General features: G+C 49.2%; 1 protein-coding gene across 1 annotated transcript in view; it reads right to left on the reverse strand.

Moving 5' to 3' along the window:
- Window positions 1–23,363, reverse strand: part of TCEA1 (transcription elongation factor A1) — a 175,755-nt gene that overhangs the window by 47,947 nt on the left and 104,445 nt on the right. Inside the window, exons 5-7 of the mRNA XM_085605624.1 lie at window positions 16,310–16,458; window positions 15,755–15,811; window positions 1,302–1,456 (exon numbers count right to left, since the gene is read on the reverse strand). Of these exons, the coding sequence (XP_085461750.1) occupies window positions 1,302–1,456; window positions 15,755–15,811; window positions 16,310–16,458 (361 nt within the window). The remainder of the gene's footprint in view (window positions 1–1,301; window positions 1,457–15,754; window positions 15,812–16,309; window positions 16,459–23,363) is intronic.

The following is a 23,363-nucleotide window of genomic DNA, read 5'->3' on the forward strand; positions in this document are numbered from 1 at the left end:
TGGAGCCAAATTTGTGCGTGGACAACTACTAGGATAAGGATTAGTGTTCCTCACTAACACTCCAACTCAGGACCTTTTTATGGTCATAGGTAAACAAAGAAATATTATAGTCTAGCACAGCAACTGCTTTAAATGCAGGAATTCCATAAACAGTTCCTCAAAAAGAATGGTCTGAAGTCTGTCATCTTTTCCACAGTGCTTTCTTGTCGTTTTGTGCAGGAAGCTCTGGGAGGATTCATGGGATGGAGGTAGGAACTAAGTTCTCCATTAGGTCATATAAATTGAGAAAAGAGTCCAAATAAACACTGGGCACTAAGTAGGTGGGTCAAAACTGAATACTCTGAAAATGCACAGTTCCTTAAGGGCAACAGGGTACAAGACAAGACGAAGTGACGATTCCTTTTAAAGGCATTTTATGGTAACAGTTACTACCCTCACGTTATTGCTACAACATAACAAATCATACTACTGAGCCTTTGCAATTGAGTAAGAGTTTAGCTTCCAATAGTTTTAGTATCTAGTCCTTTGAAATTGGTACATACAAACCACAATCATAGGAGGAATCTAAAATAAGTATATGTGCAGCAAAACTGTGTGATGATTTAAAGATCATGTGGAAATGTATTCATGCACCCCAGATGTCACAAATAACTGGGAGGTACGTGTAAACGAAATGGAGCCCTCAGACTTGCATACACATACTATTACCATTAGGAGTTGGAATGTAGGTGCAGAATAAGTATGAATGCCTTAATGTGAAGATAGCTTTTTGAAGCTCAGATGACAAAATTGAAACCACAAAAATTTAAAACATCCAGTAGCTTACTGAGACGTGCAATACATGGGTCAAATGATACCGAGTTTCCAAGAAAGTTTGCCATAAAAAAATTACCTGTAAAAGCGAATAGCATAAAATGCATGTAGCTAATTCAAAGTCTCAAGTCAGCGAAAGATGGACTAGGGTCATCTAAAGATCACATCCAAAACTATTTTTCATAAGCTTCTTAGCAACACATTAATGTCTAGAGTTGTACATCCAATCTGGTTCACAACCAAAAGTAACAAGGAGAATAGCAATAACATTCTAATAATGAGAATAAGAATTAAAACTCAAAATTGGTGTAGTTGCTCCTTTGCTCAAAATGTCTCCTCCAAAGACAACTTTAAAATGTATTTTAAATGATTTAAAAATGTATTCAAACTGCTGTAAAGCATAAAACAGTCATTCATATTCGAAACTCCATTTAGATAAAATGCAATTTATTAAAACAGTACTCTAGTTAAGCGGTAAAGTAACTTACATCAGCTGTCATCCTGGCAAATACATCTGGTGCTATATTCCCACAAAGCACGTTTCTTCTTAGATTTGGATTTTTGGCATCCTTAAGATTTGCTATTCGGCTTCGCACTCGATTCTTGTATTTTGGATCTGTGTTCTTAAATTCTTGAAAAATTGGTGCAATGGACTTAAGGAATACAAAGGATGAAGAACAAAGACAAAAAAAACACTGGACACGAATTATTCTACGTGTGACCATTTTAGCAATTTTGGTGAAGTCCAAAAATTACCATTATGTCCAATTTCAACCAAGCACAATGGGGAAGAAAAGTATGATACAGGTTACAAATGAAGGTATTATATTTATTTGGACTTGCAAAGTACAAAAGGTAACAAGATCAATGCTGCGTTCTATGGCATGAAAAAGAACTTAAGCGTGAATAGTATAACATTTCTGTTCATAACAAAGCAATGTTTTGACGGCAATATACAGTAATCAGGGTAACTCATAACAGGTGTCAAATTTCCAAAAGACATTTGGTGTGCTTTCTTCCAGTAGGTATAGATTCTTCTTGCGTGTCCTAATGAAAACAAACATGCTTACCACTGATTTCAGACCTCATGTCGAACATTAAGCACAAGTTAGCATTAATGACTTTCAAGTGCCCTAGGACAGGTATGCCAGAGAGGAGTTTTGAGAGCAAACCTGCACAGTGGGCACGCACAATCGAGTGGTTTCCACCAGAAGACGTTAAAAATAAGGCACAAATTCTAGCATTTACAAGATGTCCAAAATGGTGTGGGGAATGTAAGCATGCATGGAAAAACAAACTCCTAGCAAATCCTACTGCGGATTACTCACATACTAACAGGGTGACTGGAAGTATCCGAAAAGCAGCAAGGAAAAATTGCTCAAGATAAACTGCTAGACCAGGGATTCTCAAAGAACAGCCCGCATGCGGCCCTCCACACCTTCAATTGCACCTCCCTGGTAAACAGCAGCATTGAGCTGCTGTTCACTTGACAGAGCAGGAACATTCAGTAAGCTGCAAAAGTAACGGGCATACTTTATTTACACGTTTTACACATTAAAGTAACCATAAGGAAGAAAATAAGGTGCCCTAGACAACTTATTAGGAATACCTCTAGTTTTAAAGATATCTTGCACTAAATATGTAAAAACATGTAAAAACATGATAAACTCTCCAAGATCTTCAAAAAATTGAAAACCTACCACGAGGTCACCACTGACATTGGTCGGATATAAACAATTGCATTCCCCAACAACAACCCCCAACATTTTGAACCTTGTTCCCCCCCCCCCCTCCCTGAGTCACATGTGAGAAACATCTCCCCATTTCATTCATTGAAGGGCAATGTATCTAATTTCCTATACTCCCATTATACTCGATATCCGGAGGTTTCATCCCATTTATTCCCCCTCTGCTGGTTCGCCACTTCCAACCCCCGTTTCATAAATCACTTGGGAAGTGGGGACCTCGCTTCCTGGAATTTCTGAAATCATAGTATACCACGAGCTCGCATCTTTCCCCAATTTTTCGTCATTTCTCACACGTCGATGCAAATTAACTCTGCTGTGGCCCACTCTCTCAGATCATTAGCCCAGTTTTCTACCTTGGGGAGCTGCAGGCTCATCCAGCTAATCGCGATTCTCCTTTTCGCCAACACTAGTCCCAGCTGGGTGAGTTTCTTACCCTTGGGACTAGGAAGTAGTCCCAGTAGCATCTCCCTAATGGAGTGTGGCAAAGATCAGCCAAGATCTGTGTCAGGCGTTCCGGTTCCTACTCCCAGAACAACCGCAGTTCAGAACATTCCCAAACCATGTGTAAAAACTGGGCTTCTAAATGACCACATCTGGGGCAACCTTCTGGACGGTCCGGGTTATTTTATGCAGCATGTGAGTGAGGTATGTTTGATGAACGATATTAAATTGGGTTAGCTTGAATCTCACATTGGAACTAATTTGCTTGACCCCCTCATGTACTCTTTTCCATTCTGAATCCGTCAGAGGTGCCTCCAGCTGCCCGGCCCACTTGGCCTGCACCGGGAGCGGGTCCGCGCTAAGGTTTCCCGCAGCGCCTTATATATATGCGACACCAATCTGTGGCCCCCTGCCAACGACAGAAAGACCTGCAGAGTAGCTGCAATAGGCGGCTCCTCCGGATACATCAGTCACAGCTCTCGCGCTACTGCCGAGATCTTCGCATATTGCAGGTACTGTCCTCTGCCCAAGTCCAACATCGACACTGCCTCCTCCCTCGTGAGGAACCTTTGTCCAAATACAGGTTGTCCATCACACAGCAGGCCCCGTCTGTCCACCTAGTGACTGTCACAGTACAACTTATGCGCTTAAATGGTACCACTGCCCACAGCGGGGCCTCTGGGGCATATGGCGCTCCTTTCACCACAGTTGTGATTGCAATCTCCCAGACTGCAGCTACAGGTCTTATAATATAGGGGAATCTTATGGGCACCCCCACTCCCATCATGAGAAGGTCGGATAAAGGGAACCCCCGATAAGTACCATTCAGTAACCGTTTCTCCCAATTGTCCTGCTCGTTGAAGATGCTTTGCTATGTAATAAAAGCTCAACCGAGGGACCTCCATCCCCCCCATGCTCCCACGTCCTCTGTAATGTTGCTAGTTTCACCCACTTCCTTTTCGAGCCCCACAGGAGGTCTACTATGAGACGGTCCAGTCTGCGACAATACTCCAATGGGATAGAGGAATGTTTGTAAAACATAAGCAGCGTAGGAGGGTGACCATTTTTATAAGGGCTACCCGTCCCAACAAGGATAACGGGAGGTTCCGCCAAAACTCAATTGATTTAGAAATACCTTTCCACGCACCTCCCCATATTTTGTTCCAAATAGGCTTCCTGTGTGTGCACTAATCTGACCCTCAGGTAGCGGACCGAGTCCGTGAGGCAACTCATACCCACTCCCGGCAGCTCATCCTCCGCCACCTCCCACAGACTGCCCATTGGAAACCGCTTTGATTTCCCCGGGTTGAGACGGAGACCCGAGAGTTCACCGAAACTAGTCAGCTCCCGAAGAAGCTCCGGAACTGCAATGCTGGGGTGTCGAAGGTACACCATTGTATCGGAGGCATACATGGATACCACATGTACCATCGTCCCCAACAAAACACCCCAGCGCTTCATCCGAGTTCTAAGAACGATTGCCAAAGGCTCCATCGTGAGGGCAAAGAGGAGCAGCGACAGGGGGCAGCCCTGTCGGGTACCCCGTTGAAGCTCTAGACTGTGATACCGGATTCTGAAGGCGGATACCAGCTATTGGTCTACAGTAAAGCAATTTTAACCACTTCAGATAATTTCCCCCCACTCCTATTCAAGCAAGCACCGTCCACATACACTCCCACTCGACAGAGTCAAAGGCCTGCCTTATATCCAGGAGACAGAGAGCCCACTCCGATTGCTCAAATTCTGGCGCATGCCATAAATGTGCAAGACTACGCAAGTTATGTGTAGTATTCCGCCCTGGGATGAACTCGGACTGATCTGGGTGGACCAGTTGGGTCATGTATGGCAATAGGCGCGCCGCTAATACCCCACTTAATATTTTTTCGTCTATATTCAGGAGAGAGATGGGCCTATAGGAGCTCTAAGAAAGAAGATCCGTGTCCGCCTCCATCATCGTCTTGGGAAGTGTCCCCCTGGCTAGAGCCTTAGTATATACCTCAAGGAGGTAATCCACCAGCTGCTGGGCAAACGTCTTATAAAATTCAGCTGGAAGACCGTCGCTCCCAGGACGTTTCCCGGGCTTCTATTGCTTAATGAAGGTTAGTATTTCTTCCCTGGTAATTGGCGCCCCAAGGGCCTCTGCCTCCTCCTTCCCAAGGGTGGGAAGTGTTATATCTTTACAGAAGTCCTTTAACTTGGTAGGGCTGGTCTGAGGGATTGACGAGCAAGCCAGGAGCAGGTGGGTCGCAAATTCTTTAACTATCGCGTCCTGCGTGTGTATCACGGTCCCCAACCTATCACGAAGCTGTAACACTGGTTTGTGTTCCGTCTCTGTCCTAATAAGGCGAGCTAATAAAGCTCCTGATCTATCGCCCTCCATATGGAGCCTCTGCCAATAGGTAGTGTATTTGTGTTTTTCCAAACGCGACCAGGTCTCCAGCAACTCTCCCTGCACCTGCGTCCACGCATATCTATCAGTGGGGTTCTGATATAGGGCAGTCTCTAGGGTTCGTAAGTGTTTTTCTAGGGAATCAATATCTGCATTAAGCTGGTGGTGGACCCCATGAGTGGTCTTCATCCAAACCCCCCCTGATAACGACCTTCATTGCCTCCCACTCTGTTGATCTAGTGGCAGTGGACCCCCAATTCGCCCCAAAATAATGTTGAAGAGCCTGGTGAAAAGTCTGGGCGTATGGAGGGTCCGTAAGGGCCTCAGCTTGAAGCCGCCATAATGGAATGGGTGGTCGCCCCGGTCCAGAGGACAGTGTCAGCAGCAAAGGCGCATGATCAGATAGGTACCTCGGCAAATAAGTGATGGCCTGCGTCGTAACTGAGAGACCTGGAGTATGACAACCATGATCAGCGAAAAGGTGTTGGCTGCACGAGTAAAACAAGAAAACTTCCTCGTACTAGGATGTCCTGCTCTCCATTAATCACGTAGCTGCATGCCCTGAAGAATATGCACGAGGGACCGCACCATACAGGGCTTAATGTTTTCTCTAAGGGGGAGGGGGGGGGGGGCTGCTCCTGATCCAATGCCCCATCAAAGATGCAATTAAAATCTCCAAAGAGGAGGATTTCAGCACCCATATAAGGTGTTGCTGCTTTCAGGACTGTCAGATAAAACTCAGAGCAGTCCAGGTTGGGCCCATAGACATTAATAATACACAGCTCCCTCCCTTCCCATCTTCCAAACAGGATGACATACCTCCCTTCGGGGTTCAGAACATGTTGGAGGTGCTAGAACGGGACCCCCGGGTCACCCACACCAATGCCCCCTGCGCAAAACCAGAGTAGGACGTAGAGTAGATTTGCCCCTCCAACGTTTACGAAGGCTTTGTATGGTGTTTTCCCAGATGGGTGTCTCCTGCAACCCAGCAATCGCTATTCTATATCTCTTCAGTAAAACGTGCACTCTACGGCGCTTGCCCTGACCAGCTATTCCACGGACATTCCAGTTAAGGAACTTCAATGTCTGTAATGTCATGGCAATATATTAATAACGGAGATGTCCTCTCCCCTGCTCTAGTTGTTCCACCCTTCCTCATTATTATCCATACGTTGCGATCCACCTCCATGAGACTCCATAAGTTGCCCATAAAACAAATAAACTCCCACAACCTGAACTGTCGCGAACCCTTTCCTCTCCCATGGGCAGCAGTACCAGTGTAGGTATGCATTTCCATATAAACAACAATACAAACCGCCCCATACCTCCCCCCTCCCCTTCAAATAACACCCAAGCGCTGTGCAAGCGATTTAGGTTCACCGGGTCGTGAGATTTCTCTCAAGCTACCCCGATGGACCCGGTCTCTGTCTGGGACGTCGCTACTCCACCAGCAGCCCAACTTCCTAGTGTATTAGGTGAATCAACATGTCCCCCAAGCCGTATCATTTGCAGAATGAAATAAAACGAGACGAAACATCCCAACCCAGGGGTCAATAGGCCGCCTGCCGGGCCTCAGGGCATCCACCTTCCCGAGTGCACTCCCACCACTACTGCCACACAGTCCTTTCAGAACCTCCAGGAGTGTCTAGCTCCCTGTAGACTTATCTGTACAGTTCATTAGTTGCTGCGTGAGGAGTCAGTCACGATTACTATACGGGCCCTCTGCTCCATGTTTAAGGTGCGCCGTGGCCTCCATCTAGTCCGGAACAACCTTCGAATCTGATGCCTAGAGTGTCCCATCCCGGAGGACGGTGATTCGGCCCACGCTCATCGTTCTTTTTTTGGGCACCTGTCGTGTAGGCTGTCTACGGCCCTTCGAGGGAGCCCATGAGATATGCGGCTCTGCTGAACTCTTAGAGGGGACCAAACACCTCCCCTCCGGGGCCCTGGCATCCAACCAGTCACTTGCCTCCTTCCCCGAGAAGAAAAACAGGGCCCTGCCTTCACTTTCCACTCGGAGATTCACAGGGAACATAAGACTATATTTAAGATTCAAGTCCCTGAGCCGTCGTTTGATAGCAATAAATGTCCTTCTCTGTTCCTGCACTCTTTGGGTATAGTCGGATAGATGGCTATGAAGATCCTTGTAGAAGAACCACCGTCCACTGCGAGAGAGCTGAAGCAAAAGATCTCCATCTTTAAAGTTAAATAATTTTGCAATTATGGCATGGGATGCTCAATACCGAAGAATTTCAACAGCTGCTTAGGAGCCATTTCGCAAATGATCCAATCCTCCAGGAATAGGACCGCTGCAGGGCCCTCCGCCTTTTCGGGAAACCCCACGAATCTCAGGTTCCCCCCTTCGGGACCGACCTTCCGAATCTTTAGCCCGGTCTTCAAGCCTGTTCACTTGGCGTTTGAGCTCCACCACTGTTGCGGTAAGGCCCTTGACCTCCCCCTTCAAGACCTCAGTGTCTTTTTCCGTTGCAGTCACTCTTACGGAGACTTTCCTGAGGTCACAACTCAACAGATTAACGTCGATAGCCACAACATCGATCTTTCGGATCATGTCATCCCTGATCGATTGAACGGCTTTGATGACGTCCATCAGTGTTGGAGAACCCTCGCCAGCCTCCTCAGGCGAACCTTGTTCTGGTGGTCCTTCCTCATTCCTATCACCCAGGACATGTGTTATGGGGTGGGCGTACTGAATAAGTTACTTACCTTCGGTAACGATATATCTGTAAGAAACATTAGTTAGATTCCTCACCTTACAATATCCCCAGGCGTCAGGCTGGATCCGGAAAGATTTTTCGTCGGCAATACCCTTGCGCGTCGCTAGGCGTCGTCTGCGGCTCCACGTCCGTCGTCGGTGTCGTGATCGCCGGGATGACGTCGGAGTAGACGCCGCCCTCGCACGCCGACATCAGTTCTTGTACATAGCTTTCCGCGCCAGGAACGCAGAGCCATGCAAGAGACCGACACTGGTGCCAAAAAATTCTAGGGCCCTGAAAGGGATGACCACAACCCTAGATATCGGTTCGCAGAACGGGGAGGATGGGTGGGTCGGTGAGGAATCTAACTAACAAATGTTTCTTACAGATATATCGTTACCGAAGGTAAGTAACTTGTTCATCTGAAAGAAACACGTTAGTTAGATTCCTCACCTTAGAATAGATGCCCCAGCAATATCAACCCCGGTGGTGGGTCTGCGAACCAAGATCACACCAGAAAGTCCTGGAGAACAGAAAGGCCAAAGAAGCAGTCTCTCCGAACTTGGCTGTCCAGGTAATAATGTTTGGCAAACGTGTGTAGCGAAGCCCACGTTGCAGCCTGACAGATGTCCTGCAAGGGGACTCCCCGGCCCAGGGCAGTTGTCGCCGCTGTGACCCGAGTGGAATTGGCCCTCAGCCCTACAGGAGGTTCCTTTTTAGCTAAGGAGTAACAGGCCTTGATACACAAAACGACCCACCGAGAGATGGTACGCTTGTGCACCGCCCGCCCCTTCTTAGCGCCCACGTAGCCAACAAAGAGTTGGTCGTCCACCCGGGAACTGCTTGGTGCGGTCCAAATAAAAGGACAGCACCCATTTTGGGTCCAGACGGTGGAGCCTCTCTTCCTCTTTCGAGGGATGTGGAGGCTGAAAGAAGGTGGGCAATGAAACTGACCGCCCGATGTGAAAGGCATTTACCACCTTAGGGAGAAAGGAAGGACGAGTCCTGAGAACAACTTTGTCCGGATGGACAGAAAGAAAAGGAGGCTTAGAAGAGAGAGCCTGGAGCTCACTCACCCGTCTAGCAGAGGTGATGGCAACCAGGAAAGCAGTCTTAAGAGTGAGAAGACGAAGGGGACAATTATGAAGTGGCTCAAAGGGAGCGCACATCAGAAAGGTCAAGACAAGGTTCAAATCCCACTGAGGCATAACGAAAGGGACAGGAGGAAACATGTGAGTAATGCCCTTAAAGAATCGAGATACAACAGGGGATTTGAAAAGAGAAGGCTGATCAGGAAGCCGTAGAAAAGCAGAAATAGCTGAAAGATATCCCTGGAGGGTACTCAGAGCAGAGCCCTGCTGGGCGAGTGAAAGTAGAAAGTGGAGAACCTCAGAAAGAGGGGCGGAAAGGGGATCCACAGCCTTTGCTGCACACCATGCCACAAATTTGTTCCACCTGCAGGCGTATACCGATTTTGTGGAGGGACGCCTGGCTACCAGAATAACATTACAGACTTCAGGAGGCAAGTCAAATGGCTGAAGAGGCAGTCGTATCGGGGGATCGATCGACCGACTGAGTAGCTCGGGATACCAGTATCTTCGTGCCCAATCCAGAGCCACCAAGATGACTTGGGCCCGAACGCGCCTGATCTTCTTCAGCACTCTGGGCAGAAGTGGTATAGGCGGAAAGGCGTACAACAGACCGCAACTCCACTCGCGACGAAAGGAAACTCCAACGCGCAGAACTGCTGACATTGCGCGTTCTCTTCGGTGGCGAATAGATCTAACCAAGGCTCTCCCACTGCCGAAAGAGGCCTTGTGCCACGTCTGAGTTTAGACGCCATTCGTGATCCATCATGCACCGGTGGCTGAGTTAGTCTGCTCTGGCGTTCAGAGAGCCCGCCAGATGTTGAACCACCAGGGTGATGCCCTGATGTTCCAGCCATGTCCAGAGGCGCAGAGCCTCCTGACAAAAGGTCCACGACCCCACCCCGCCCTGTTTGTTGCAATACCACATGGCGGTGGTGTTGTCCGTGAACACCTGCACTACGCTTCCCCGGACAGAGGGAAGGAATGCCTTCAGTGCAAGTCGGATCGCCCTCAACTCCAGAAGGTTGATATGGAGCCGGGACTCCGCTGGAGACCAGAGGCCTCTGATCTCCGCCTCTCCCACGTGGCCCCCCCATCCTAGGAGGGACGCATCCATCACTACTACATGCTACGGTAGGGGTAGGGAGAGGGATCTGCCACTGACCCAATTGAGGTCCAGGAGCCACCACTGCAACTGTTGTGCAGTGCCCTACGAGATCAAGACATGGTCGGACAGGTTGCCCCAATGCTGGGCCCACTGAAACTTCAGGTCCCACTGCAGAGCTCGCATGCGCCACCTGGCGTGATGCACCAATAGGACGCAGGAGACCATCAGACCCAGAAGCCGCAGCACCAACATGACCGAAACCCGGGATAGAGGCCGAAAGATGGGAATCAGAGCCTGAATATTCCAGACCCGCTGTTCTGGAGGATAGGCCCGGAACTGCGCCGAGTCCAGAACCACTCCGATGAAGAGGAGCTTTTGGGAAGGACTCAGATTCGACTTCGGCACATTGATGGAGAACCCCAGCAAATGCAGGAGGTCGGCCGTAGTCTGGAGGTGGGAGACGACTGCCTGGGGCGAGCCCGCCTTCAGCAACGAGATAGGGGAAGACTGGAACCCCCAATCTGCGCAGATGAGCTGCGACCACCGCCATCACTTTCGTGAACACCCGAGAGGCACTGGTGAGGTCGAAGGGGAGAACGGTAAACTGAAAATGCTCTGGGCCCACCGTGAACCGCGGGTAACGCCGGTGGGCCGGCAGGACGGGGATGTGGAAATAAGCGTCCTGCAAGTCCAACGCTACCATCCAGTCTCCAGGGTCTAGGGCAGCCAGAACCTGAGCTAATGTGAGAATCTTGAACTTCTCCTTTCGGAGGAAGGCGTTGACGCTCCTGAGGTCCAAGATAGGGCGTAGGCCCCCTTTGCCCTTCTTGGGAACCAGAAAGTAGTGGGAATAACAACCACAACCTACTTCTGGACCAGGAACGCGCTCGATGGCCCCCTTGGCTAAGAGGGCCGTAACTTCCTCCTGTAGAAGTTTCAAGTGATCCCCCGACATGCGGTGGTACTGCGGTGGCATGGCTGGAGGGGGTCGCCTCGAAGGGGAGGGAGTAGCCCCTTCGGACGATTTGCAGCAACCACCTGTCCGACGTGATGGAACGCCAGTGGAGCAGGTGATGGCGAACTCTGCCTCCCACTGGCGTGGAATGGGCCTGAAAGCACGGACTCGGAGGGCTTCGAGGCGGATGCTGCTGGGGTATATGTGGACGGACCAGCACGTTGTCCCCCTGTACCGCCTCGGCAGAATCCACGTCCGCTTGGAGGTTGGTTCTGCAGCCTGTGGCTAGGCGGACGTGAGGTGGCGCCCCTTCCTTGGCCACGAAATGGGCGAAATGTGGAAGTTTGCGGGCGCGGGCCGAGAGGCCCAAGGACTTGGCCGTAGCCCTGGAGTCTTTAAAGCGCTCCAGCGCACTATCCGCTTTGTCGCCATCTAAGGGCATGTCCATAAGGGTGCTCTGGACATCCCCAGAAAAACACGTGGACCGCAGCCAGGCGTGGCCTAACCAGCGAGTCCGTAGTGTCCAGTCCACATCGGATTGCATGCCGCGTTGCATCCCGCCCCTCGGCAAGAACCTGGGCGAGCAGAGTCCGGGCCTCCTCCGGACACTGGGGCAGCACGTCCTCCACCGTATCCCACAGGGAGTGGGAGTAACGGTCCAAAAGACAAGCGGTGTTAATGGACCGCAATCCCAAACTAAGGGAGGAGAACAGCTTCTTACCAAACTGTTCTAGTCTCTTGGACTCCCGATCCGGGGGAGCGGACGGGAAGGTGGTCTGGGAAGTAGAGGCCTGGATAACCAGGCTCTTGGGCGTGGGGTGCATGGACAGAAAACTGGGGTTGCCCGGTGCAGGGCGGTGGCGCCGGGCCACGTTCTGGTCCACAGGAGGTACTGTGGAGGGCTTGGACCAGGTGCCCTTCAGAACGTCAACCAGTGCTTCAATAAACTGCAGCAGAGGCTCCGAGGAGCTTGCTGACGGTTGGAGCACTTCAGTGAGGAGGTTAGTCCTCACGGCCACAGCAGGTAGCTTCAGCCGCCTTGCGCAGCACCACAGAAAATGCAGGACCTTCCTCCGAAGCCACGGTCGGAGGAGAGATGAAGCCAGTGTCAGGGGAGGAGAGATGAAGCCAGTGTCAGGGGAGGTATCAAGACCACTGGCATCCCCCAGCTAGTCTGCCCAGTCCTGAGACAACTGGCCCTGTTGGGCCAGAGGGTCCTCAGACCCCTCCCAGTCGTCGCCGTCATCCGATTCCTGGTAGACAGGTGGAATGATCGGAGCCGGGGGGGGGGGGAAGATGAAATTGCCACCCACCCAGACGGCGCCGCTCCGACGCCGGGCCTGGACCAGGACTAAACTGGGGAACGGCGTCATCCGAAGGCGGCGCCGGGGGTGGCACTGCGGCATCGGGACCGGAGCCGACGACTGCGTCGGGGCCGGAGCCGCCGGCTCGTTAGGCCTCCCAGTCGTGCCCGAAGGCGCGCCGGCAGGCGTCGACGGCAGGCGTCGACGGCAGAGCCAGGCCTCTCATGGCCATGATGAAGGCACTCATCTCCGTCGGAGTCGCATCCCAGGGACCGGCGGGTATGGGGACGGACGGGACTCCTGCGGCTCCGATGGAGCCGCGTGGGTGGTACCACCCGAACCATCAGCCGAGTCGCGCGACCGGCGAGGGGAGCCCGAAGAGCGATGCCGCTTCTTGGACTTCTTGCTATGCTTCGACTTACCCGAAGACTTGGAACCCGAAAAGTGGTGGTGATGGCTGTGGCGCCGCGACCGGTCCCTCGACTGGGACCGTGAACGGCGCGGAGCCGACTGCCGGAGCTCGAGGAGCTTGCGGGACCGCTCCCGTCTAGCCTTCGAAGTCAAGGCCCGGCAGTTGGGGCACGATCTGCATCGTGGTTGGCCCCAAGGCAATAGAGGCACCGGCGGTGGTGGTCTGTAACCGACATCAGTCGGTGACAGTAGTCACAAGCTTTAAAGCTAGGCATCCCTACCGGCACCAGAGTCGAGTCGACGCGAATAGAACCAAATGAGTTCAAAAAAGTTTAGTCAAAAAGTGACTAAAAGGGTATGCTCTTCACGGATCGGTGCTGTCTGGCACGGAAAAAAAGAACAACTGACATCAGCGCGCGAGGGCGGCGTCTAAGTACTCCGACGACGTCATCCCGGCGATCACGACGGACGCGGAGCTGCAGACGACGCCTAGCGACGCACAAGGGTATTGCTGACGAAAAATCTTTCCGGATCCAGCCTGACGCCTGGGGATATTCTAAGGTGAGGAATCTAACTAACGTGTATCTTTCATATTTGATATTTTATTGGTTTGGGATTTCGCCGTTTTATCCTTCTCCATCGTGGCTGGCTAGGAGCTCTAGCTTGGTCTTGTGTCACGCGCCTAAAACCATAAAATTGGGGGGTAGGAGGGGTGCGTGTCACTACACCAGTTACTTGCCTTCGGACCTCAATATCCACATACGCTCAAAGGTGGCCCAGGGACTCTTCTCAATTGCAGGCTCTCCCCCTCAAGCCGATGCGTCAGGCCCCCTCCAGCCTCAGGATATCCTACTCGTCTCAACCTGCTGAGCTAACTCGCCGTCCAAGCCCTACCAGGTCGTAGCACACAATTAGATGCCCTCCAGTGCCTCACAATATCAGCAGGATGGCCACGGCACTGGGTCAGCTGCTCGTGTCATAGGTACACAGCCCACAATCATCTCAGGGCCTTTTCCTGCTCAGGCAGCCCGATAGGCACATCCCTGGCTGCCCAACTCCCACAAACAATGGCCGGCGAGGGCCTGTAGCGTTGGCCTAGGCGCGCAGCGCCAATGTGGGAATGTCGACACTCCAGGCAGCCCACGGGCCCTCCGGTCAATCTTTTGGGCCAGATCCCCCCTCTGTTGCCCTCAGCTGCTGTTTATAGGCACTCCATGGGCTCAGGAAATGTACGTGGGCATAGTGCCAATATAGCGCTGCCATCCAGGGAGCTGGCCGACCCACACAGGGGACACAAATCACTTGGGCTGACGCAGTCAGTTCTCGGCCTCCAGAGACACTGTCCTCCCCCAGCAGTTTCGAGGACACCCACGGTGATATAGGCAGCACTCCATCTCTTCGTAGGGCCTTCCTTCGCACTTCATCCAACCACCAAGCCTCCACAAATGCACGGGCTGGACTGCTCCGTCCGATCCCGGCTTGCCGTATTCAACATGTCGTCCGTTCCACCGATCACTCTGGGCTCCCGGCTCCAACACAATTCCCGGAGCTGCGATCCTCCAGACTGTTCAGCGATTTTGGCGGAGGTCCCGTGGTACCCGGGATACCCGTCTCGCAATCACTAGGGACCAGGATATCTCAGGATTTTGGTTCTGTAGAGGCTGCCGCACGGAGCTCTATTCAGACACGTCTAAGCGGCCATCCCAGCAAGACACGCCCGTGTGTAGCCTTGGTGGTTTTATAATTGTAACACCATTATAATTTATTAAATAAATCGCTAGCAGATTTTGTAACGTACATATCCTGAACTTGTGTATTTTAAGGGGCTCGTGTGTTAATGAAGAAATAGGAGGCAAAGTGAAATTAAACAATTGCCTAGGATCACGCAATTTAATCAAGTGAGGAAGCCAGTAGTGATACCAGGTTTTCTGGTTTCACATTTTACAATTCAGCCACCAGATGAATATCTTTCCCTCTCATGTTTTACATTAGAAGTTAATGCTTTAACTTAATTATTGGTGCATGAGAATAGAGTGTTGGTGGCAGACAACAGTCTGGTGAAGGCTCGGTTGTCTGTCCAGGCCATGCATCTGCTTTGCGTCGCCCTGCGCTCACCTTTCATCATCCAGACATATGCATTGCTGGCATCGATGCATCCCTCAGGCAAAGCCACTGACAGCACTTTGCGGGCCCAGGGATATCATTGTGAGTACCCATGAGCTAGACAGACTTTTAGGGCTCCATTACAACTAATCTGGTATTCCTGTATCAGTATTTTAAGGATGGAGAATTAGACTGCAATGGCAAGTGGGTCTGCCGCTGAAGACGTGGAGTCTTACAGTGTTAATTGCTAATATGATATACGATTCCTGTGGTAACATGCCATTTTCAGGCCACACTCATTCTGAGATATCACAGGTTTTAGCCGGTCAATGTGGAATAGGGATTTGCAGAGTCCTTGTAATGATGGTCTCGACAGTGTTTTGTAAAAGACCCAGTCATTTTAGGTTGGGGTTTCTGTGGTATGATCAAGCTTTAGAAGACGCAGAGGAAAGGAATATTTGGAGGAGCACATAATGCATGAAACACACATACTTAATAGGACTCAATACTCTGTCCTGACTGTAAATTGCAAAAAGTATGCAACACTCTAGTTATTCTCTGAATGCAAGGGCAGAGTCAAGCATACATAGATGCCAAATTATCAACAATAACAGGATTGTACATAAAATCAGAATAATGCAATTAACAGCCTCTTTTTCTTTTTTTACAAAAAAGGATATAATCCTCAATCTGAGCACCCAGTTCTTCATCGTCAGCCCCGATTGTGATGTAGTCATCTGTAAAAGTTCAAAACCAAAAAATGAGAACATGCATACAATACCTGGAGGAGTTCCTACCTGTATCTCAATGTTCTAGTCTGCATTTGGGAAGAAATACAGTGGAGCACAACATGCAATGGTTTTGACATACATGTGAACTATCAGATGCGCTTAGGTCTATTAAGCCAAGCGATTTTAACCAACACAAAAAAACTTTGCAACCATGGAAACAAAATGTACACCACATCTTCCACTTTACTGTTACCAATTAATCTGCTTCTGCTGCCAGCAAAGGAGCTCACACCCGAGACATCAAGAAAGAGAAGCAATGAACTTGGTTTGCATACTTCATTAGGAAATGGGGAGAGAGTCGAACAGAAGCCAAATGACACATGCACGGTGTGATCACACACCCTTGCTTACCCTAAACAAAGCTCCCTCTCACCACAAAGTAACATTGACAACACTTTCCCTAGATAGGAGACCATAAGTAACAAACACAGGTGTAATACAGACCTCCTGTTTTGAGAGCAGCAGACAAGAGCTCCCTGCATTTCACTCGCACAGAGTCGGAGGTTACAGGTGCCCGTGGAAAAGAGGTGATCAGAGTGTCGGAAGGCGCTGCACAGTCTTCCCTCTTGCTGCTGGAGTTACTGCTGGAACTGCTAAAAGGAGCAAAGAAAGGACTCCAGGTGTAAAACTCGGAATATTCACTCCGTCCTTTCATACCTGATCTACTGTCAGCATTACTATTTGTTGAGAACGACAAACATTCTCACCATTCATCTGTACATCCATTTCCTGTGATATGCAGAACATGAGGGCTTTTCATAAACACTACATCTGCCAACCTAACGTTCGCATGCAACAGTCCATGGTCATACTGTGTCAAGCCTTGGGTAGTGGAGGGTCAAATGGGTAGTGCACAAGTGTGTAAGTGAGACGCGGCCCTTTACCACGTGGCCCCCAGTGGGCTGGGAACTACTTTCAAAGTAAATGAGGTTGAACTGTCAAACCTTAATCTATGAAGCATTTATGAATCAGGAATCCTAATGCAAAACGTTACATATCGTGTCCTATTTCCTAGCCCAAGTGCACTGCATTTCATAGCTTTGAGAAGCGCAATCGACTCAACCCCCAAGAAAAGGCAATGTTCCCTTAGTGTTAAGTTAAAAGCCATAGATCTTAATTACACCACGAATAAAAAGTACAGTAAACAAGCATTTACAAGGCAATAGGTCTTGCCTTTGCAAGAGTTTAGGCTATTGTCATTGTAAATGTCAATGCTTTTTTTTTTTAGATCGGTTTCGAAAAACAACAAATAAAAAAAAAAGGCATAGTCATTTACAATGCCAATAGCTCTAACTCTCGCAAATGCGAGACCTATTTCATTGCAAATGCTTGTTTATATACGCAAACAGAGCATAAGGCAGGGGGCCATGGTGCAAATGCTCCTAGAATTCAATGCAGTGCCAAATCTAGTAATGGAGTGAGACGTACGTTTGCATGATATTATTGCACCAAATGTAAGCAGGCTCAAGCAATGGACAAATGAAAAATTGCTTAATTTTCCTACTCATGATACCTGTAAATTCCAGTAAATTACTAATATTAAGAGTTTTTCCATAGGCTTTTGACTACGAGTAGATATTTGCAGTGGCGGGTGCCCCTGGGTCAGACCTCATGTGAGACGCTGCTCACTCACGAGTACACAATTCTTATCGTCAGTTTTAATGTGCGAGCTCTGGTGATGGTGATCGTACAACATTGTCAACACGGTACCCTGCAAGCTTTCTCCATTCGCATAACGTGGCACTTCTTTGCGCACATTTTAGTGTATGTTGGCGTTTTCTACATTAAGTTCAATTTAACCACATATATAGAACTACTTGGACAACATCAGTCTTACCCTTTCTAAAGGCCATGCCTCGGTCATCAGATATGTCACATTTAAAATCAACTTGTTCACAATTTACAAAGTGTCACAAACATGCATGGTTTTTCAGTGGGAAGCGTGTGTGTGATGTCTGCATTTAAGCTAACACGTACTGATAGACGAAGCATTTCTTCTCTTCGTGGCTTTGATATGAGAATTCACATGTGGGGCTATTTTAAGAAAACATTTGCAGACGGGCAGCACGGATGGGTGTGTTTTGTTCTCATTAGCGGATCGTTAAGGTTGTTACAATCCCATTACAGGGAAATTGACTGTGAGCAGAAACACGGCCTCCATCTTATCACACGATCTAGTAGGCCCCATAGCATGGGACAAGCTCCCCCTTTTAGCTCTCCCCAGCCCGCGTCCATTCACAGATGAGCTGCTTGTCCGGAGGACAATAAACCCACCCTTCGACACTCTGGTGCCCTCCCCTGGTCTACAGCTTTCGGTCCCCCATCACGGCCCGAAGAGCACCGCGCTCAATACGTGAAACTGTGCTTTTGCCAACAAGCTACAAGCACTGTGGCATCTGTCTAATTAGTCGCCGGGCATGTTAACACCAGAGCCGCAACAAAGGTAGGGGCAAGCGCCATTGTTCGACTTCTGCCCCCAGAGGCGTGCTGTTAACTAGCTCGTTATGTGGTTGATAGCCCTCCTTAAATTGAAACGACCCAGGTCGGGATGATTTTTGTAGCACTGAGCACACTACCGAAACAAGCTAAGCATTCCCTCCAGACTTTAAGAACTGGACAGAGTCGGAGGAATTGAAGTTATCTTGGTGTTTGACTAATTTGTAAATTGCCCTCTGCTGGCTGCTAGAGTGAGGGTCTGCCAAACCAGTGTTTCACTGCTGCCATCTCCTGAGCCCCAGCCGCCTTCTTTGTGATCCTCCGAACTCTGCTGCGGCACCAGTGCATGCCATCTACACCATCGCCAGAGCTCACTAAAACAGCCCGCACACACGTGGAGCTCAAATCAAAGTGCACTGAGAAAGTGCTTGGCATAATGGGATATGTAGTCCCTGTAGCTTGTGCTATTCGTGCACATAGTGCTGTGTAAAGGAAAAATAACTACATGTCCCAGAATTCTGTTAAACAGTATTTGATTTCCATGATGGGTGAAAGACGAGTGCAGGGAGAGGAGGACAACGGGGAGAGCAATATGAACTATATGGAATAAACATACAGCGATGCAGAAATAGGTGGGTGTGAGCATGTAGCACATGGGAAGAGTGAGGGAGATGTGGCAAGAGGAGTGAGGGAGATGAGAGCAGGAAACAAAGAAAAATAGTCTCCCTCACTCTCTCTCTCTCCGCAACATTCTATTTGGAAAAACTTTGAGGCCGATTGACGAATCTTTGCGAAATTTTCTAAATAGGTGGGGCGCTCCGCTCCTTCCCTGAAAGTCTCGGGAGGATTCGTCAAGCGGGGGCTGAGAAAAAGGGGGGGGGGTCCCAAAACGCGTTTCCCCATGCCTTTTTCCATAGGACCTTTAGTCCAAGCTACAGCCCAAACGGCTGAACAGAATTACTTGAAATTTGGCAGAGAGGTAGTCCTCAGGTCAGGGATGTGCCTTTTGCAGGTCTGCTGTAAATCTGTTCAGTATTTCCTGAGAAAATAGCATTTAAAAGCATATATATATCTATAAGCGCACACAAAGGTTTAGAACGTGAAAAGGGGGCAGGGTGGACAGTTCCTGACCCCCTAGCCTTTGTCAGGGGGTCCCAGAAGGACCCCCAAGGGCCAAAATTTCCTTTTATTTTTTTGGCGAAATATCGCGGAGTACGGTAGAAACGGAAAAATTCTGCGAACTGCGTAACGTGGGCACGCGGTGTGCGAAGCGCAACGCACACCCACAGCGCGCATACGCTGCGCGAAGCGCACCGTGCGCATAAGGTACGCGCACGGTGAAAAACCTTAAAAAAGTAAAAATAAAAATACATACCTTAGCATTTAAAAAAACGTACAAATTCACTGAAAAAAACATAGGTTTCACACATGTTATAGTTAGCTGGACATTTCACTCGTGAAAAACCATTGAAATTCCCCCGTTATAGTTAGTGCAGGCAACTGTAACTCACGCGACCGCAATCCTCTGCTGAGGACGTCAAATATTACATCACTGATGACATATGTGGCTTTCTGAAAAAAAATTATTTGTAATATATGTATAGCTAAAAATTAATGGAAGAAGACATGGGTAAATAAGTGTCTAAATACAGTGATGTCATATCTGACGTCATCAGCAGAGGATTGCGGTCGCGTGAGTTATAGTTGCCTGCACTAACTATAACGGGGGAATTTCAATGGTTTTTCACGAGTGAAATGTCCAGCTAACTATAACGTGTGAAACCTATGGTTTTTTAAGTGAATATATATATTTATACACTTAATCAGTTAGTTATACAATCAATTTTTCAAAAACAAATCATCCATTTAGACACTTATATACCCATTTATTCTTCCATCGACCTTGAGATATACATATATAAAACATATGTAATTTTCAGAAAAACACATTCACTGGATGATGTCATCAGTGATGTCATGAGTGATGTCACTGACAGAAGTCCTCAAAGACGAAGAAAAGTGCAGGGAGAAGGATAACGTGCAGAAAGAACAAAAAGAAGAGCAGAAAGAAGCCTTGTTGCAAAATCATCCTGTGTCCTCAACTTTTTCAGACGGATACTGGTGGTAACTGAGTCTGACTAACCAGTCCTAGAGCCAGTGCTATGTTAAAAGACACTCAGAATACAGTGAAATCACCTACATACACTAGGGAACACTATGCGTTGGGGTCCCCCTGTGATTAGCATGACCTCCTCTGTAAGCCCCTAGTATATAATAGGGCAGGGGATTAAGACTACCTCTTAAAACAGGTCACAGGGCGTTTTTGCACACGTCACCTCAGGCTCGTCCCCTCCCTTCCCCACTGTGTAAACACGCCCTGTGGCCGTTTTAAGTTGGGAGATTAAGTCCCCTTGAATCCTGAGGGTCCCTAGGGTCCAACTAGACCACTAGGTACCTTCAGTAAGCGCCACAGAGCTGCGTTGCAGAGAGATGTAAAAGGGGCACAGCCTAGACCACCTCTCTGCAACGCAGCGCAGTGGCGCTTACTGGAAGCACCTGGTGGGCTAGTTGGCCCCCTGGGTCCCTCAGGATTGAAGGGGAATTATTTCCCCAACTTAAAACGTGCCATAGGGCGTGTTTGCACACGTCACCTCAGGCCCCGTCCCCTCCCTTCCCCACTGTGTAAACGCATCCTGTGGCCGTTTTTTAAGTTGGGAGATTAAGTCCCCTTGAATCCTGAGGGTCCCTAGGGGCAAAATAGCCCACTAGGTACGTCCAGTAAGCGCCATTGCAGAGAGGTGTAAAAAGGGGAATGGCCTGCAAAACCTCTCTGCAACGCAGAGCAGTGGCGCTTACTGGAAGCACCTGGTGGGCTAGTTGGCCCAAAGGGTCCCTCAGGATTGAAAGGGAATTATTTCCCCAACTTAAAACGCGCCACAGGGCGTGTTTGCACATGTCACCTCAGGCCCGTCCCCTCCCTTCACCACTCTGTAAACGCACCCTGTGCCATTCTAAGTTGAGAGATGAAGTCCCCTTGAATCCTAAGGGTCCCTAGGGTCAAACTAGCCCACTAGGTACCTCCAGTAAGCGCCACAGAGCTGCGTTGCATAGAGGTGTAAAAAGGGGCGTGGCCTCAGAACACCTGTCTGCAACGCAGCTCCCTGGCGCATACTGGAGATACCTGTTGGGCTAGTTGGCCCTCAGGGACCCTCAGTATTTAAGGGGAATAAATTCCCCAACTTACAACTGGCCAGGGGGCGCGTTTGCAGAGTGCTGCAAGGAGGGGGAGTGGCCTCCGGCGCGATGCCGGTCTTTTATTTATTTTATTTTTTTAAGAAGGAGGGCTGTGTGGCCCACCTTCTTTTTCTAATTTACTGGCCCTGGAGACCCAATCCCCCAGGGCCTGCACCCTAATTTTTTTTGTTGAAAAAACATAAATGTGTCCCTCCCAAGGCCTTAATCTGCCCCGGGGACCCCAACCCCCGGGTCATGGCCTTTTTTTTTTTTTTTTTTCAATTCTTTAGGAGGGGGGGCTGCGTTGCCGCCCTCCTCAGGCCACTTATGGCCCCGGGGACCTCATCCCCCAGGGCTGGCCTTTGTTTTTTATTATTTTAAAAATGTATATATTTATAGAAACAACTACGACATGCTGGACAAACCATATGTACCTATCACCATGACGATTTGCGTGATATTAATTAAAAGGCGATTATGCATACAATGAATCCACGTGGAATGTATTTACACCGCTAGTGAAGCTCTGACGTGTGATGCCCTACCGTGCCTAATCCCGCCACCCCCGCCGGTGGGTACTCTCCAAGTAGACACCCTTGTCGTTTATTTATACAAACATGGGTAGCTATTGAGGGGCACATTTAATACACATGCACACCAAGCCATTCAAAGGGGATTCGACAAAAATTTGGCCAAACTATGCAAGAAACCCCCCTCACGGTTAATAAAACACACATCCACTGCCGGATGTGTAATACTTTTTATTTTACTCTCTGGAAAGGAGACGAACCTCACGAGAGTCACAGCGTGCTCCTGGCTGAGCCCAATGCTGTGTTACACCCACCAGTGCCCGCTGAGTGCCACACACCTCTGTGTTGTATTCCACCAGCTAGTGCGTATGCTATGATACTCTCTAGCCCATGTGCACTGTAACACCACCCCGTGAATATGTCATGCCACACTTGCCTTCGCACGGGTTATATTGCCCCATCTAACGTGCCTTCCTCGATGCCTATGTTATAACGCACAACGCTATGCCATACATATTACAATCTGGGATCCATATCTTTGTCACAGCGCATATGCAACGTTACACTCCCCAGCACATATTTTATATTACAACTTTAGAGACTAGTTAGGTTACACAACACTGCCCTATGCATATTACACTCCAAGGCACATATCGCACAGCACGCGCTAGTGCCTGTGCTATCTCGCGCTCTCCAATGAATCTGTCATTGCGCACAATGTATTGCATATTATATTTCACTCCCCGGTTCATCTTATATCGCACTTTTTGGTGCATAGTTTATACCATATACTATATCTAGTTTTCATTTTCAATCGTGCTCTCAGGACTATGTTCTATATAACACTGTGTTCACCTAACCTTTTCACGGGCATTACATTTTGCGATGGGGGGTGGAGGGTCAGGGGGTGTTTCTGCCAAGTGAGCCCGGAGTCACAGTCACAAACGTCCTCTTCTTCCTGAATAAAAGTGAGATTATGCTGCATACTTGTTCATATTTTAAGTAGTTAAAACAATAAAGTTCCTAATACCCACCTTCTCTGAACAGTTAGCTTGCTGCCCCATCCACCGCCTCCCTATCCTCTGTTGTCTGAATCCATGGACTAGCCTCCTCCCTGATGCCATGCATGGTCTGATGTGCTGCCACTGCCCTCCATTTAGCATGATGTACCAGTCCACTCCTCCTGCCCTCCATTGCCCAATTTTATGGCCCATCATTGACCTCCTGCTTAGCCTCTGTGTTTAGCTTGCTGCCCCTATTCTCCTTCCCCCTGCCCTCCGATGTCTTTGTGCATGCCC

Source organism: Triturus cristatus, chromosome 5_1 (genome assembly GCF_964204655.1).
Source record: "Triturus cristatus chromosome 5_1, aTriCri1.1, whole genome shotgun sequence".
NCBI classification, from domain to species: domain Eukaryota; kingdom Metazoa; phylum Chordata; class Amphibia; order Caudata; family Salamandridae; genus Triturus; species Triturus cristatus.